Source organism: Podarcis raffonei, chromosome 17 (genome assembly GCF_027172205.1).
Source record: "Podarcis raffonei isolate rPodRaf1 chromosome 17, rPodRaf1.pri, whole genome shotgun sequence".
NCBI lineage: Eukaryota > Metazoa > Chordata > Lepidosauria > Squamata > Lacertidae > Podarcis > Podarcis raffonei.
Window position 1 is genome coordinate 40,288,906 of NC_070618.1, and position 18,378 is coordinate 40,307,283.

Genomic DNA, 18,378 nt, shown 5'->3' on the forward strand with positions numbered 1-18,378 from the left:
ATTTCTCTTAAAATCTCTTGCGATTTTGGCTTCAATCTTAGTTTCCTTTCTCCTTCTTTTATCTTTTCCAAAATTTTCTCTCCTCTCGTTTTGCTTTCTTTTCTTTAATGTATTTTGTTGTATCAAAAACCCTCTCATCACGGCTTTACTTGCGTCCCATACTATTCTTTTTTCTACTTTAGTCCTTAAGTTGATTTCAAAATAATCTTTCAGAGTTTTTTGGGCCTTTTTACAAATCTCCTCGTCTCTAAATAAGGTGTCATTCATTCTCCATCTGAAGGAACCAGTTGTTGTTTGCTTCATCACCATCTTTACTGCGTTATGGTCGGAGAAGGTTTTTGGGCAGATTTCCACTTTCTTTATATTCGACGCCATACTGCTAGTCACCCAAATTTGGTCAATCCGTGTCCATGTCATTTTGGCTTCAGAAAAGAAGGTTCCCTCTCTCTCTAATGGGTGTTTTGTTCTCCAAATGTCAATCAAGTCCATATTGTCAGTCATTTCAAAAAAAGTTTTTGGTAGTCTTCCGTCTTTTGTGACTACCTGTCTTTGTGCTTTGTCCATATTTGTTGAAACTACTCCATTCATGTCCCCCATCATGATTAATTTGTAATCCATATAGTCCATCAAAGTCTCATGCAACTTCTTAAAAAATTCTGCTTTCCCTTCATTTGGTGCATATATTCCCACTATCAAAAATTTTTCTCCTTGGAATTGAATTTCAATTGCCAAATATCTTCCTTGATCATCTTTAAAGATTTGTTTCGGTTGCAAATTTTCCTTTGCATAGATCACCACTCCTCTCTTTTTTACTCTGTCTGAAGATACAAATTCTTGTCCCAATCTCTTATTTATTAGTAATTTTCTGTGTGCTCTTGTCACATGAGTCTCTTGTAGACAAATCAAGTCCAATTGGTCTTTCTTTAAAGCATGAAATATATTTTTCCTTTTTCTAGGATTATTTAAGCCGTTACAATTCCAGGTTAGAAGTTGCAAAGCCATGATGGGGTTATTTGCTTCCTCCTACAGCTCCCAGTTGTTGTTCGTCTTTTGTCGGTGGTTCTGTGTCCGTATCTAGTGGTCCCTTGCTTGAAGGGTGTCCTTGTCCTGGAAACGTCTCTTTCTGTAGGTCTTCTTCGTGTTCTCCCAAGAACTTGTCTTTATCACTCACTGTCTTTATTCTTCTTTTCTTCCCCTTGTATTTAAAAGACAAGCCTTGGGGAAACTCCCACCTGAATAGTATGTAGTTCCTTTTCAGCAGTGTCACCAAATCCTTGTAAGGACCTCTTGCATCCAAAATACTTTTGGGAATGTCTTTAAAAATCTCAATGTGATAATCTTCAATTTGAAGGGTTGTTTGATAGTGCAGGTTCAGTATTTTGTCTCTCTCCTCCTTTGATCTTAAAGTTATCAAGCAATCTCTGGGTCTGTTCTTCCTCTGCCTTATTCCCAGCCTAAATGCACTCTCTATCTTAAATTCTTCCTTATTCAGCTCCTGCTTCCAAAAGTCAGAGAATTCTTTTGTCAAATAATCCACCAAGTTATCTCCTTCCTTTTCCGGCACAAGTCTGATCCTTAAATTTTTCTCCTTGCGTTGCATATCCTGCATAGAAAGTGCCAGCTCATACTCATCCAGTTTCCTGTACACCGGTGGAAATTTTTCCTCGGCAGCAGTTGCAATTTCCTTAGCTTCCTCAGCTATCTTTCGAGTTGTGGATGAATCTTCCAGTAATTTCCCAATTGCTTCTGCATTTGAGTTCACTTTATTCCCAAGGTCAGTTATACTTTTAGTATTTAAATCAATTTTCCCAGAGATTTCTTCAATTTTCTTATTTGTTTCAGCACCTTGCTTCTTTAGTTCCTCCAAAGAGTCATTTATTTTTCCCAATGCCTTTGCAAATGCTTCTTCTGAAGACATTATTTTCACTTTTGCCTTTGTGACAGCTGCAGTTCCGGAAGCCCCTGATACAGAGGCCCTTCTTTGCATAGAAAGATCGACTTTGTATTGTCTACCAGATCTCAAAGTTGTTTCTTGTAAGTCCTCTTTCTGTTTACCATCTGCCATAACAAAGTCTTTCACTCAAGGTCATTCCCACACTCATAAGCTGTCAGAAAAAAAAAAATTTCTCAGGTTTTAAACTCCACTTATTGCTGAAACTATTCACAAGTCCTCTAGAGGGCGTAAAGTCAATTCTTTAACTTCAAATTGTTCCCACACCTTCCGAAAAACAAAAGCCCTCCTAGTTCCTTTCTTTGTAAAAGATCCAAATCAATAGTATCCTGCAGATAACTTACTGTGCAACAAAATAAGATGTTTCAAGTTGAGAGTAGCCAAAGTCTATATTGCAGTTACTTTTTAACCTTCATGTAACGACAGTCCTTAGCCGGTACCTTTTCTCCGGCAGTCCGACCCCCAGGCAGAGGGGCAGCGGTAAATAGTTCAGTTTCTTTTAAAACAGGCAGGGAATCACTTTAAGGTCTTCTTCCCCCCCCCTCCTGCCTTCGGGGGAGGGAGTTCTTTGCTTGGTGGTGGATTTCTTTGCTCGCAAACTCTCCTGTCAAAAGTTACAGCTTAAATGCCTTTCGCTTTGATCTTGCTACAGAACGGAAAGCAGACTTCCTTTTTGATGCTTATCCGTCTCGGTGCCCAATTTCTTTAGTTTTAGCGTCCAATTATGTTTTAAAGCTCAATCCTACTCACGGAAAGTTGCTCTTTTTAGTCCAAGTTCACCGGAAGAAGTCAGCGCTCTCCGCTAATGGCGACGCGGCTTCGCTTCGCAGGCTGGGTGAAAGCGACTCTCAGCACCGCTCCATACACCCTCCGCTGATCCGTAGCCTTTAAAAAGGCTATTTCACAACGTCGGGGGGGCGCAAAGGTGCCCGCCGAGTCTCCAGTTCACAGGCTACGCGCCTGTGATTTTTAGGGGTCCTCGCTCCGCCGTGGCTGCAGGACCCGAACCCACGAAGCAGATCTCTCCCGGAGCTCCGGGAGAAATCCGCCATTAAGCGCTGGCGCTAACCGGAAGTCTCCAGATGAATGTATTTTCTTTTATGGAAAATTATTCTTAACTTCCAGTTTGGTACTTGAACATTCCTTGCAAAGATTCCCCCTTTCTTTCCATTTATATCAGCCTCAACTGTGGAGGAGTAATGAAGTGCAGCCCCTCACCTTTGAAATTTTCTTAGTCTTATCAAATCTGAATTGATCTCCTGTCAGATCCCCCAAATAGTTCTCCACGCATCCTGACTTCAAATTCTCTTTCAGGATCATATACAGTGGTGCCACGGGTTACAAACAGTCCTGCTTACAAACGCTTCGGTTACGAACTCCATAAACCCGGAAGTAGGTGTCCCGGCTTGCAAACTTTGCCCCGGGATACGAACGCAATCCGCTTCCGGGGCCGTGGGAGGCCTATATAGGGAATGTGCGCTTCAGGTCAATAACGCTTCGGGTTAAGACTTCCAGAACAAATTAAGTTCGTAACCCAAGGTACCACTGTATGGTGAAATTTCAATTCCTAGTCTCCTGAGAAACCAATAACTTGAGATTCTTTGAGATGGGTGTGTATTTCAGGATGGATGGTTCTCATCCTGTACAAGTTTTCACCAGAGTCTACACAGTTTTCATTGGCATCACAATAGCAGCTCATATTCTTCCCTCATTTAATCTGAGTTTACCCATTCTGGGGGAAATTAAATGAGTTAAAAAAGCAACAATGACTGGTTTCAATGGCCCATTTGTGACATTTCACATTGCAAATAAAGTCCCGTCCTGGAAGCACCCTTGGATGAGGAAGGACGTTGAGAAAGTGCTACACTGGGGGAAGGGGGAGACTGGAAAGAAAGTCATATGCAACCTACCTTCATACAGAATGTCAACCTCTGTCAAGCCATCGCCATAGACATTATGTACTAGACATCGGTAAGTCCCATTGTGGTATTTTTGCGCTGAAGGGATTGTGATGGTCTTATTGTTATCTGAGTACTCCACGCCAGTCTGGGAGGGGAGATCCCATGAAAACTCTGGAAAGGGCTTTCCCTCTGCATGGCACTTCACCACAAGGGCTGCACCAGTTTTGTACACCGTGAAATTTGTTGAGATGTTCACATTGTATGGACTGGCTGCAATAAGAAAAAACAATGGTTGATGAGTTGCAGAAGCCATCAGCCACCTGCAAACGATATACAAATGGTCCTTGCTTTACTATGAACACTTTTCTATTCCAATCCTCTTTTAATTAAACTAAAGTGTTATTTGAAAAATAAAAAAAATGTTGTATGCTTGTTCTGATTATGCTTTAATTTGTTATTAAATAAAGCACTATGACGGGTTTTATTTTGTTAGCACTGCTGCTTAGATTTTGTAAATATAGTTAGATTGCAGTAGTGAAATAGTTTTAAAATTACTGTCATTGTTTTGAGTGATCTTTGTAAGCTGCTTTCAGAAGGCTCATCATAAAAAGTGTGATATACATAGGTAAACAAATAAATCATAAAACCTAAAACAGCTGTGAGACCCTAGAGAGCCATAGACAGATGCTATTCCAGTCACAGCACCAGAAGCCAAGCATTGCCACGCTACAATGGAGACCAAACACTCCCCAATCCCAATTACATTGTACCCAAAAAGGAATGACCGCTCCCCACATTAAATGGGGGGCACCCTTTGCATGGTCGCACGCAGCCCCTGGACCCTATGCGGCACCATTAGCACAGGCTTGGCTTCACCTCTCCCCAGGTGGGATACCTGGAGGTCTCCGCCTACCTCAGTCAGTTGCCCAATCCCGCCTGGGGAGGTGTTGCCAAGGTGATCAGGCCAGGTAGGGGGAGGGGGAGGGACTACCTGCCTACACAATAGGGGGAGGGTCTTACTTGGGAATCGCCAGTTGGCTCCAGAACTTCTCCCACCCTACCCACCCTCAGTTAAGACTTCTTTTGCAGGTTAACCTTTTCTCCACAGGTACGCGGGCACTGCTACGTCAAGGTCGCTGTTGAAGGGCCGGAAAGGAATTCTCCTGCATTGGCAGGTTTGCCTTTCCCGTAGTAAAACGTCACAACTTTGGCAGTATCAGGCCTTGGGCGGAATCCTTTAGTCTATCTTCCCTGAATGGGGGGGGGCGTGCAGAAGTGACCCACGCCCCCCTCCTCTTTGCAGCGGTGATACCAGGGTTCCCCGTTAAAGGGGTTTTTGAGGGGAGGCTTTGGCCGTATGCCTAAAGGTCATCATTGCTCTCTCCTGCGATGGCGGCGTAATGGGGGCGGCTATCTCTGTTTGAACATATGTTATCCAGAGCCGGCCCATCCCCCCCCCCCCGCACACACACTGGATAACCCTGATGCTCCCTAGGTCCCCGGCAGGGGACTGGGAGGGCTAAACGCCCAATGCCTGAGCCAAGGTCTACCCACATCTGAAACATAATAAAGTTGTGGCCAATTTTAATCCCATACCACGTTGTCTTGAGTTGTTATTCCACATGGGGGCCGCCCAGGGTTTGGGGGACTCCGCCTGTCCACGCAAAGGAAGATTCAGCACATTGAAGCCTATTCTTGCTTAACTTTGTTTTACTCCATTACCCAAACAGAAGGATGCCCTCCATCCTTGTAAATAAGGTCACAAAAGATAGTAGCTTTTTACTTTGGCTTCTTTTACTAGCCCCATGCCGCAGCATCCTGATCGCCTCCTGGGCCAGGCACGAACGGGGGGGGGGGAGCCCACCGCTTCCACACTGCAGCCGGCTGGCAGTGTTGAGCCGCCTCTCCAACTCTTGCCCTGGGGGTGGAGCTGCGCAGATCGCGGCGTCAGAGGAGGGCCCTGTGGCTGCTCTCCGATTCTTCCGGGGGATGAAGCTCCCTCCACACAGCTCCCTTGTGTGCCGGATGCCATCGCCAGAGAGGGGGGCATAAAAAGGCTGGCCCAGTCAGGCCTTTCTCTGTCGAGGTTCCTGGTTGAGCCCCTTAAAAAAATGTGCCTGGGTGGTGACCTCCTCAAACCCCCCCCCCATGCTATGCCACTGCACTAGCCTGCTAAGTGAGCAACCTGTGAGCTGCAGAGGAGAGGAAAATGTTTCTTCCACAGCCAGCCAGTATGGAAGCACAATGTCCGAGCCTCTTAACAGGCCAATAAAATCAACACCCTGATTATAAAAAGCTCAGCAACTTTGATATCCTAAAAAAAGCTCAACAACTTTGGTCTGCCGCAGACACCGGCCGGGGTTGCTACACCGCTGCTGGTCCTCATAGAATCATAGAGTTGGAAGAGACCACAAGGGCCATCGAGTCCAACCCCCTGCCAAGCAGGAAACACCATCAGAGCACTCCTGACATATGGTTGTCAAGCCTCTGCTTAAAGACCTCCAAAGAAAGAGACTCCACCACACTCCTTGGCAGCAAATTCCACTGTCGAACAGCTCTTACTGTCAGGAAGTTCTTCCTGATGTTTAGGTGGAATCTTCTTTCATGTAGTTTGGATCCATTGCTCCGTGTCCGCTTCTCTGGAGCAGCAGAAAACAACCTTTCTCCCTCCTCTATGTGACATCCTTTTATATATTTGAACATGGCTATCATATCACCCCTTAACCTCCTCTTCTCCAGGCTAAACATGCCCAGCTCCCTTAGCCGTTCCTCATAGGGCATCGTTTCCAGGCCTTTGACCATTTTGGTTGCCCTCCTCTGGACACGTTCCAGTTTGTCAGTGTCCTTCTTGAACTGTGGTGCCCAGAACTGGACACAGTACTCCAGGTGAGGTCTGACCAGAGCAGAATACAGTGGCACTATTACTTCCCTTGATCTAGATGCTATACTCCTATTGATGCAGCCCAGAATTGCATTGGCTTTTTTAGCTGCCGCGTCACACTGTTGGCTCATGTCAAGTTTGTGGTCAACCAAGACTCCTAGATCCTTTTCACATGTACTGCTCTCAAGCCAGGTGTCACCCATCTTGTATTTGTGCCTCACATTTTTTTGCCCAAGTGCAATACTTTACATTTCTCCCTGTTAAAATTCATCTTGTTTGTTTTGGCCCAGTTCTCTAATCTGTCAAGGTCGTTTTGAAGTGTGATCCTGTCCTCTGGGGTGTTAGCCACCCCTCCCAGTTTGGTGTCATCTGCAAATTTGATCAGGATGCCCTTGAGTCCATCATCCAAGTCGTTGATAAAGATGTTGAATAAGACCGGGCCCAAGACAGAACCCTGTGGCACCCCACTAGTCACTCTTCTCCAGGATAAAGAGGAACCATTGATGAGCACCCTTTGGGTTCGGTCAGTCAGCCAGTTACAAATCCACTGAGTGGTAGCATAGTCAAGACCGCATTTTACCAGCTTCTTTACAAGAATATCATGGGGCACCTTGTCAAATGCCTTGCTGAAATCAAGGTAGGCTACATCCACAGCGTTCCCTTCATCTACCAGGCTTGTAATTCTGTCAAAAAATGAGATCAGGTTAGTCTGACATGACTTATTTTTCAGAAATCCATGCTGACTATTGGTGATCACAGCATTCCTTTCTAGGTGCTCACAGACTGTTTGCTTAATGATCTGCTCCAGAATCTTCCCTGGTATTGATGTCAGACTGACTGGGCGGTAATTATTTGGGTCCTCTCTTTCCCCCTTTTTGAAAATAGGGACAACATTTGCCCTCCTCCAGTCTGCCAGGACTTCGCCTGTTCTCCAGGAATTCTCAAAGATGACTGCCAGTGGTTCTGAGATCACATCTGCCAGTTCTTTTAATACTCTTGGATGCAGTTCATCTGGCCCTGGAGACTTGAATACATCTAAACTAGCCAAGTATTCATGTACTATCTCCTTAGTTATTCTGGGCTGTGTTTCCTCTGCTGAATCATTTGCTCCAAATTCTTCAGGTCGGGCATTGTTTTCTTTATCGGAGAAGACTGAGGCAAAGAAGGCATTGAGGAGTTCAGCCCTTTCTGTGTCCCCTGTTTGTATTTCACCATCTTCTCCTCTGAGTGACCCCACTGTTTCTTTGTTCTTCCTTTTGCTACGAACATACCCATAAAAGGCTTTTTTGTTGCTTTTAACCTCTCTAGCAAGCCTGAGTTCATTCTGTGCTTTAGCTTTTCTGACTTTGTGTCTACACGTGCTGGCTATTTGTTTGAATTCCTCTTTGGTGGTTTCTCCCCTTTTCCATTTTTTGTACACATCCTTTTTTAATCTTAACTCAGTTAAAAGTTCTTTAGATAGCCACCCTGGCTTCTTTAGGCACCTTCCATGTTTCCGTCTCAATGGTATTGCCTGAAGTTGTGCTTTTACTATCTCCCTCTTAACAAACTCCCAGCCATCATGAACTCCCTTTCCTTTTAGTATTACTGTCCATGGGATCTCACCCAGCACTTCCCTAAGTTTTATGAAGTCGGCTTTCTTAAAGTCAAGAAATTGAGTCCTAGTATGCTTGGCTGCTCCTTTCCGCTGTATAGTAAACTTCAGAAGAGCATGATCACTCGCGCCTAATGATCCTTCCACTTCTACCCCACTACCCTCAACTCCTCCTATCGGGTAAGGAGGGTGAGCTGAGCCTGGATGGAGATGAATTCTCCCCAGTCCACCCCCTGAGAGTTGAAGCAGCTTGAAGGTGATACAAGGTGACAGCATGTTTGTCCATAATGTTCAGGCCCACCCCATAATTCTCAAACAGGTTTTGTAGAGTTTTATATTGCCTCAAAAATAGACAACAATGGGACAAAAAATAAACCACAGGCAACAACAGTTTTGCTAATATTGTAATGTATAAAGCCCTAGACAGCTTAGGTAACACTTTCTCCCGTATAGTTCATTGGTGGGGCCTTCTTGGTTATACCACAGCCTGCAGATGCCCTTCTTGAAGTCACCATGGAAAAGCCTTCTCAGTTTGGGCTCCCATCCAATAGTGCTTTTCCCTCCAAAGGGTACTCAAGTGTATGCAGTACCAGCACCTTCGTTGTTGTTGTTACACTAAGTGCCACACTTTTTAACCACCACAACTTCATGGTGAGTACTGGCACCTATTTCCCCCCCCCAAAAAAAAACACTGCACAACTCCATGGGCATAGCTGGGGGGGCAGGGAGGGGCGGCTGCCTCCCCTAAATCAATAAAGATCAATAGTAATACATAGGTAGCTGAGGTTCTCCCCCCCCCCCACTAAAACCCTGGCCACGCCCCTGGCCAACCCTATGCAATAACATGCCCTTGAAGCACCAACAGCAATGTGCCTCCATCATTTCTAGAATACTTGTTTATTTACACTGGTCTTAGGGGCCCAATAAGATTTAATGGGGAACAATAGTTAGTGGTGGGGGCTTTATTATTTATTGTTTAATGGACTGGCTTAAGAGGACAGGATCACACTTCAAAACGACCTTGACAGATTAGAGAACTGGGCCAAAACAAACAAGATGAATTTTAACAGGGAGAAATGTAAAGTATTGTACTTGGGCAAAAAAAATGAGAGGCACAAATACAAGATGGGTGACACCTGGCTTGAGAGCAGTACATGTGAAAAGGATCTAGGAGTCTTGGTTGACCACAAACTTGACATGAGCCAACAGTGTGACGCGGCAGCTAAAAAAGCCAATGCAATTCTGGGCTGCATCAATAGGAGTATAGCATCTAGATCAAGGGAAGTAATAGTGCCACTGTATTCTGCTCTGGTCAGACCTCACCTGGAGTACTGTGTCCAGTTCTGGGCACCACAGTTCAAGAAGGACACTGACAAACTGGAACGTGTCCAGAGGAGGGCAACCAAAATGGTCAAAGGCCTGGAAACAATGCCTTATGAGGAACGGCTAAGGGAGCTGGGCATGTTTAGCCTGGAGAAGAAGAGGTTAAGGGGTGATAGGATAGCCATGTTCAAATATATAAAAGGATGTCACATAGAGGAGGGAGAAAGGTTGTTTTCTGCTGCTCCAGAGAAGCGGACACGGAGCAATGGATCCAAACTACAAGAAAGAAGATTCCACCTAAACATTAGGAAGAACTTCCTGACAGTAAGAGCTGTTCGACAGTGGAATTTGCTGCCAAGGAGTGTGGTGGAGTCTCTTTCTTTGGAGGTCTTTAAGCAAAGGCTTGACAACCATATGTCAGGAGTGCTCTGATGGTGTTTCCTGCTTGGCAGGGGGTTGGACTCGATGGCCCTTGTGGTCTCTTCCAACTCTATGATTCTATGATTCTATGAAATGAATTTGTATTTCAGCTGGTTGTAAATTGGGTGGCATATAAATGCGTTTTAACACGTAAATAAATAAAATACTCAGCTACAGAAGTATCCTAAGCCCTCTAGGCTAGAACAAATCGTTAGATACATGTGTGCATAAATTACTTCCAAACCGGCCCTCCCAGCCCTGAACACGTGGCCAAACCAATCAGATGCATAGCGAATAGAACTTACCCACAATCTTCAAGGTTCTGTTTGCACTTTTTTGCAGTACTTCTGAGCCCACCTGGAGGTTAGCTTCGCAGAGAATTTCATCCCCATCCTCCTGAGGCTTAGCCAAAAAGCTGTACTCCACAGAGATGCTGCGCTCCCACTTCAGGACATTACTGCCCTTTCTCAGGAAGATGCTGACATTAGATGGGGAGCTGGAACCTCTCACTTTCAAACTCGGGATGCTGCATACAATTTTCTCCCAGTGATTAGCCACAATCTTGGAAGTAAGGTTGAGAACTGGGGTTGAGAACTCTGGGGGGAAATAAAGATATGAATGGCCACCATCTGAAATGGTAAGTAAGGACTAACTAGTAAAGAGGCCTAGGAAATCTACAGCTCCTGGCTTTCTGAAGTTGGAAATGTTAACCATCCCAGTCGTTTAAAATAAATATAGACAACAATTTCAGGGCAATGGGAGGGAAAACTCTGCATGACAACTGAGCATCCAAACCTAATCAAATAATGGTGGACAAGGATGAGCTCCTATTGGTTGGTTGGTTGACTGACTGCACTTATATACTGATTTTCAGGGCAAAGGCATTCCAAGGAAGTTTACAAAAGATAATTTATGTACAAAAGAAGGACATAAACACAAGTATCAAAGGCTTCTTTTGAAAGTTCAGTTTGTTTTCAATGAAATATTTTCTTTATAGGAAACCACTACTCAAAAGTTCAGCCCAAGCCATCCTCTTGTTCCAGAGGTTGGCCAAGGCTTTGACAGGAACGCCAGTCATATCAGGCAGAAAATCCTCCAGAGCTGTCTGGAAACTACATGGATCCCACAACCTCTGAAAGTGGGTCCCCTGCCTCTACAGAGTGGGGAAGAGGCTAGAAGCCTCTTTCAGATCACCCTCTTCCGGCCCAGTCGAAAAGACAAGATTCAGAGTGTGACCTACGATGTGCGTTGGGCTGGTGTTATATTGTGACAGCCCCATGGTTGTCATGGCAGACATGAAGTCCTGAGCATCCTGAAGCAGTGGCATAGCATGGAGGGGGCACGACCAGGCAGCCCCCCCGTGGCAGGCTCCCTCATTGTGATGGCCCAACACCGCCAGCCACCCCAGCTCCACTCCCGGATCAGACCTGACCCAGGAGTGGATTTGCCAGCCCTCTTCTTGGCTGGGCACAAGTATGCCCCCCCCGCCGCTCCACTTTGCGAGAAAAGATGCAGCAAGCTCCCTCCACGCTCCACCCCAGGCAGTGGTAGCATATGCTTTGCCGCTGCCCTTAAGTTATGTTAAAGTGCTCCCAGAAGGTGTTTTGTTGTAAGATTGGTGTTGCTAATACTACATGCAGCATGATTTTTGTAGAGCAGAGGAGCCGCTAAGATCATGTGTCCCAATCACCAAAATGTCTTGGGCGGGTCTTGGGTTTCCCTCCCTCTTTCCTCAGGCCTCACAGCCATGTTATGCAGCATACCATGTCTAATAACATGTGTGCTCTGCTATTTTGTTTTAGGGTAGTGGGACGACATGGAAACATGGGACCTATTTCCCCCCTTGACATTATGTGTGTGAGGAAGGAGGCTAAATTACATAGCCTCCAGATGCCTCCCCGCCATGAAATTCTGTGCATACTCACGGTAAACATAGATGACCACATTGGTGTCTAAGGAATCAAAGCCTGCTCTTTGGACTATGCATATAGGTTGAAGTTCCCATTCAGACACATTGGTGATGTTTAGGGAAATCCACCCATCGCCCTTCTGGATTCCTCCTTCAACAGACACCTCCCACTCCAACCGGGTGTAGTTAGCACATGTAGTTGTGCAGTTCAGATTCACAGAACCTCCAAATTCCACAGCAGGTGCCTCAGGGTGGATAGTCACATTGCAAGTGTCAAGGAAGTGCACTATAAGAAAGAAAGAAAAGATATGGGGAGATATCTGAGAGGGAGAACTGCACAGCGCCCCTTCAGCGAAGCTGGAGAAGGAACAGAAGGAGTCCCTTCTGTTCCCCCTCCGGCTTCGCAGGACAGGCGCTGCGCAGAGAGGGAGAGCTGCGCAGCACCCCTTCAGCGAAGGGGGAGGAGGAACAGAAGGGGCTCCATTCCTCCTCCCGCTTCGCTGAAGGGGCACTGCACAGCTCTACCTCTCTGCGCAGCGCCATTCGCTCCATAAGACGCACTCACATTTCCCCTTACTTTTTAGGAGGAAAAGAGTGCATCTTATGGAGCGAAAAATACGGTAATTAGTTCTTTCTCATTTCTAATCAGTCCATCTAATATCTGCTTTTTTATTTTTTCTAATTTTCTTCTGATAGGCATTTTCTTGGATAAAAAAATTCTCTCATTACCACCTTACTAGCATCCCAGACAATCCTCCTATCAGTGTATTGATCTAAGTTTAGTTCAAAATAATCTTTCAGGGCTTTTTCTGTTTTTTGTTTTATATCCGGATTATCTAATAACTCCTCATTCGATCTCCATCTAAATGGGGTATTCCCCTCCCCTTTTTAGTTCAAGAATTATCAAATTGTGATCCAGGAGTGTTCTTGGTTGTATTTCTACTTTTTTTTTACTGTTATTGATAACGCTTTAGATAGCCATACCGAGTCTATCCTTCTGCTAGATTGATGGACCTTTGAACAAAATGTATATTCTCTTTTTTTAAAAAAAAAATTATTAACTGGCCAATCACATCAAATTAAATCACATCACATAAATTCCGAATTACAAAGCCGAATTTTAAATTTTGTTGGGGGGACCCGTATTTCAAGATCCGAAGGGGGATTCTAATCATCTTCTTGCTACTGCGTTAATGTCCCAATCAGTCCCAATCAGTCCAAACAGAGTTCATAATTCTATCCAGTCTTATCTTGCTGTTTCCACATCATATCTTGTTCATAAAATTTCTCTTTTTTCTTTATGATCTCTTCTGATAGTCTCCTTAAGCCGATAAACAAATATAATAATCCTGTGTGAATTTCCCGTTCTTCCAATCCAAGTCCAGATGGTTTCCATATATCATCTCCTTCATAGATAACATGACTCTTTCCATCATAATTTTACAAAGTTGTCGCTCTTAAGTCCCACTGAGGAGTTTAATCCATGATATATAAACAGCTTTGTTTCTCTCTTTCTCCTCCCAGACTCAAGACCTCCGACAGAGCTTCCCAAAATGGCGACGGCATTTTTAAAAATAAAAGGTAGAAATAAGATGATAGTGATAGTGAGAAGGCGGGGCTTTTTAAATGAGAATTTTTTAAAAAAAATTAGAAAGGGTAAAAATACAAAATATAAGTAATCATAGAAAATGTGTGAAAGGAATAAAAAATGGAAACTAATGGTACTAATAAAAAAGGGGTTCATGTATATAATTTTAAAATGTATTTGCTGTAATTTTGACTCACAAGCAGTTTTAATTTCACTGCGGGGCCCGCAGAGTCTGGATTTCAGGTCCCTGGATTAGGGCTAAGGCAGGAGTCCCAGGAGTGGCTTTCAGTGGTTCAGGCCTCTGACATGGATGCCATTACAGTTTTTTGAAGAAATAATAATAAAATTATTAAAAAATATTATATATATATATATTTCCAACAGGGGGAACCCATGCTGTGTTTTTTCCTGTGGGGTGGTCTCCAGCACACTGTTCCCTCCCCCTGGGTCTCAGCCTGCTATTTTTGCGCTAACCGCCAGGGAGGTAGCCTCGGGGTCAGGCCTGGGCTAGGCTGTGCAATTCCTCATGGCCTCCCTGGCCCTCCCGGTACCCTCCTATCTAAGCTGGTGCTCGGCTGGGGGGCCCCTCCTTTTTGTTTTCTGTTCAGCTCCAGAGGCCTCCAGGTCGTGGAGCTCCACTGGGCCATCGGTGCTCCTGGTCCCAGTGGGGTTGAGGCCGCTGGAGGAGCTGGGGGCTCCATGCAGCCTCCCTGGTTGTCGCGTTGGGCACCTTGGTCCCCCCCCCCAATCGCAGTAGTGGCGGCGGCAGTTGGCATGCGGACCAGCCAGGCAGCGCAGTTGGTGCTGGTGGTCCTCAGAGGGGCTTGCCATCTTGCTTCACCAGAAGTCCTGAGTTGGGAATTTGAGTTATGTGAGCTAGAAACCAGAAGCTGGAAGCTGCAGGCTAGGCAGCTGGGAGAGGCAGAGCCATGCCTGATTTCTGTTGGAATCCAAAGCTATGGCCATGAGAGAATGCTCTATTGGAGTGTTGATGCTGTGAGCCCCACCATCATAGTTTCAGATCGTATATATATGTAAATTAAGCATATATCAAACAGATGACACAAAGCCTCATTACAAAACAAAACATGAACCCTAGGTCAGCACCTGGAACCTCTGGAATCTTGCACCACCAGAGATTTGGGTGATGTGCAACAGTAGGGACTTTTATCTGGTAGAGATTCCTAGTCCCCTTCCCCTCACTACAGTTCTCATGTTTCCTTTGAGGTACGAGTACCTGTTAGATAATTTATGGCTACAAAAAAAGATTTAACAGAGTCCAGACACAAATAGGCAGCCAATGAAGTAGAAAAGAGGACTGGACCTGTTCCAGTGGCTCAGCCTAAGGCTAAGAATGCAAATCTCTCCCATACCTTGTGATTGAAGTATGTATCCATCAGCTTTTCATTTTTCCAACCTTAAGTTCAGTTTTCCAAGTTTCCAAATCAGTTTGCAATATTAACAATAAAGACCTCATGATAATTCACCAGTATTTTTGTGTGAATATCTCCACAGTCAGATATATTAGACATGTACAATAACATCATACAATAATACAAAAAATACTATAAATATTTTTTATGTAATTTTGCCTAATATACATATTTTTGAAAAGCAGTTCCCCCTAATATGCCTCTGGGGTGTTAGGTGAGGGGCAGTATGTTGGGGGGAAAGCATATTGTCTGAAATAGTCAAAAGGCAGGAGTCTTGAAACTGGATATGAAAAAGACACAGCAGCTTAGCTTGGCTTGCTCAGTGGTGAATCCAGTGCTTTGGCACTCGGGCTTCTTTAGAAATCGAATGGGCAGATAGGAGATCTCTATCTCCTATCTCCTATCACAGAAAAGTCATCAATTTCCAGTCCTCTTCCTTCCAAGGAAACTAAACCAAGGGTCTCTCCAGGAACCAGGAACAGTCTCCTTACTCTCATAATAATACTGCGGCCTGCCACCCACCCTGGCCTCCGAGGGGGTGTGAGTTTCCAGGGGTTCCAGGCACTCACCCAGAGCTCATGTTTCTTTTTGGAATGAGTTTGTTTTTCTCAGATTAGACCTAGTATAAATGAGATTGGATCTTGGCATCCAAGATTTTTCCTTTTATACCTATTTTTTTTCCTTGCCACCAACACTTCTGACACCTCATCCATCACACAAGACATTTTCCATTCCCCCATTTGTATTTGGGGATCTTAGGATGCTTTTAGAAAGACATTTAGCATGGGAACAGTGTGCCTTAGTCATGCAGTACCCACACAGCATTCTCATCCTCAAAATGCCAGCCCATAGCACACACACACAATTTAATCTGGATTTACCCTTTCTATGGAAATGACAATACACTTTTTGAAAAACTGTTGCAACAACTCACTGGCAAATATCTCAATAATCTCTTTGCAAATTAAGCCCCCATCGGGAAGCACCTTTAGATGAAGCCAGTTTCCAGATTCCTCCACCAAGGGAACACAAACTAGACAGCTCTCCTTGGCTCTGGAATGTAAAGAGTTTTCAGGATGACTCACCCACATGCAACCAGAAGATGAGAAGCACAGCAAAGTTCAGAGGCAAGACAGGTATCATCTTCACCAGGACAAGGCAGAAAAGATGACCATTGGGAGTTTGATGGTTTTCCAGCTAGCTATATGGAGCCAGAACAGTCCAGGGAAGTCTAAGCTTAGCCACGCTTTTGTCTAAAGTTTTATTTAACGTTTTGGTTCAGGAAACATGCATATCCTTTAACCAGCTGACTCACCGCCCCACCCAAGCACTTCCTCCCTTCGAAACAAAAATATGGCTCTGAGGAAACAGCTCTGAGGAATATAAAACTGAGTGTAGGGATAAGTGTTCAATGGCCAATATAGTTCCTTGAGTTTCAGAACAGGTCTGGGGGAGCTCTGGCCCGCCGACTACTGCTTCTGCTGTTAGACTCTATCTCCCATCAGCCCCAGGCAAGACAGCCAGTGGTCAACAATGATGAGAACAGCAGTCCGGTAACATCTGGAGGACCACAGGCTCCCCCATCCCTGCTTTGAAAATCACTCAGAAGATGTGATCCTACCAGATGCAGTTTTGACAAGGCATGTCTGCATATTGAGAATTACATTTTCCTCACCTCTGTAGCCACACATACACACACTTCTGTTTTTCTAATTTCAGCCTGTCAGCTCAAATAAACTTGCAAAGCATGTCCGTGAGATGGGGTCCTTCACTGCAGCAGTGACCTAGGCAAGCGGAAGTCAGATCATCATACTACAAACAGCTTCCACACTGTTTCCAAATGTGCTCCCACTGCCCAACAGTCCTCTAGCTGCATGGAAGTGGTTTTGCAATGACAACATCAGGGTCAGGCCATGGAGAAAGGACTTCCAGTTCAAACGTCACTAGTTCTCACTCTATACTACAGGAGCAAACTAATCAAAACCCACAGGAAGTATGAAAACTTACAATATATTAAACCCAAGTTGCATCTGCTTGATCTTTTTCATGCGTCTGTAGGGCAACTGCTGATGGGAATCTGGAGTGGGGAGAATAGTGTTGCCATCATGCTTCTAGACTTCTGAGAGGCATCAGGCTGGTCACAGTGAGAAGAGGATGCTGGACTGCTTGTGAGCCCATGCGCTAACCCCCCGGCTCAGGAGCCAGCCCGTAAATAAGGAGACACAACAACAGATGTATGGGATTAAATGAGGCCACAATTTCATTGACTTCAGGTGTAGGAATCCTGGATGGCATCCCTCTCAGCCCCGTGGGTCTGAGGATGCGCAGCGCAGACAGGTGTCATGAGGGGGACTGCAAAATGAGAATTTTCATAGCGTACCCCCCACTTCACCCGATGTAGGGAGTTTAACCTTACACCGCCACTCTGGGCCAGTGACTCCTGCAATCAAACCTTTAACAGGCCCTGCAAATGTCGCTGCATGGGGGTGCATTAACAATGCTACCCCCCATTCCGAAGATAGACTATAGGATTCCGCCCAGGACCTAAAAACCACCCAAAAACTGACAATTGCTATGGGGAAGGCAAAACCTGCCGAGCAGGGAAAATTCCTTCCTGGCTCTGGGACACAGAAAGCATCGTGCGATCATAGCAACACCCGCGGACCTAGGAAGGAAAAGGTTAGCCTGCAAGAAAACCACATGACAGTTAGAGGGAGGGATGGGTGAGTGATGCTCCAGAGACCAAATGGAGAGGTGGTCAGCTGGAGGCCCGCACTAGCTGGTCTTTGCTCCGCCCCCCAGCCAGCAGCTGATTGGGTAGCCAGGGAGTGGGGGGGAGCAAGAGCCAGCAACAAAAGGGGGGGTCACCCTGGCACAGGAAGCCTGCACAGGGTCACAAACCCCACCCACTGCTTTGATGAGTGAGCAGTAATTATCAGCACAGCAAAAAATCATTGAAATAAATCTGTTGCTCTTCCAGTCTACAGCTCTGACACTGTACAAGCACACAAAATATTGACTGTACTGATAAAAGTTTTCAGATCAACTTACCGAAAACAAAAATATGCTTCTTACAAAATAACTAGCACAGTTGCCACTTTTTATTCTGGCTCTGCCCCAATGTTTTTAACACAACCCTGAAACAAAACAAACTATAGGAAATGAAGCTTTTCCTGACCTGGCAGGTGAAAATAAGGGAGCAGTTTCAGCTCCTTAATCTCTGTGTCTCAGGATGGAATCAGGATGCTGGAATAAAACCTGTCAGCCATAATACGCTGCTAGTACAGGCTGTCTCTGTGGACTTTGGGAAGGGTTTCTTCTTTCCCAACTGCAGTGAATCTTGGAAGTCTTTGCTGGCACTCTGTGTGCTTTTCAAAG

General features: G+C 45.1%; 1 protein-coding gene across 2 annotated transcripts in view; it reads right to left on the bottom strand.

The window, feature by feature from the left end:
* LOC128405215 (sialic acid-binding Ig-like lectin 5) overlaps positions 1 to 17,001 on the bottom strand; it is a 53,216-nt gene extending 36,215 nt beyond the window's left edge. For both annotated transcript variants that reach the window (XM_053371619.1, XM_053371621.1), the window contains exons 1-4: positions 16,086 to 17,001; positions 11,996 to 12,265; positions 10,376 to 10,666; positions 3,862 to 4,122 (exon numbers count right to left, since the gene is read on the bottom strand). In XM_053371619.1, the coding sequence (XP_053227594.1) occupies positions 3,862 to 4,122; positions 10,376 to 10,666; positions 11,996 to 12,265; positions 16,086 to 16,143 (880 nt within the window). In that variant the 5' untranslated portion in view covers positions 16,144 to 17,001. The remainder of the gene's footprint in view (positions 1 to 3,861; positions 4,123 to 10,375; positions 10,667 to 11,995; positions 12,266 to 16,085) is intronic.
* Positions 17,002 to 18,378: the final 1,377 nt, after the last annotated feature.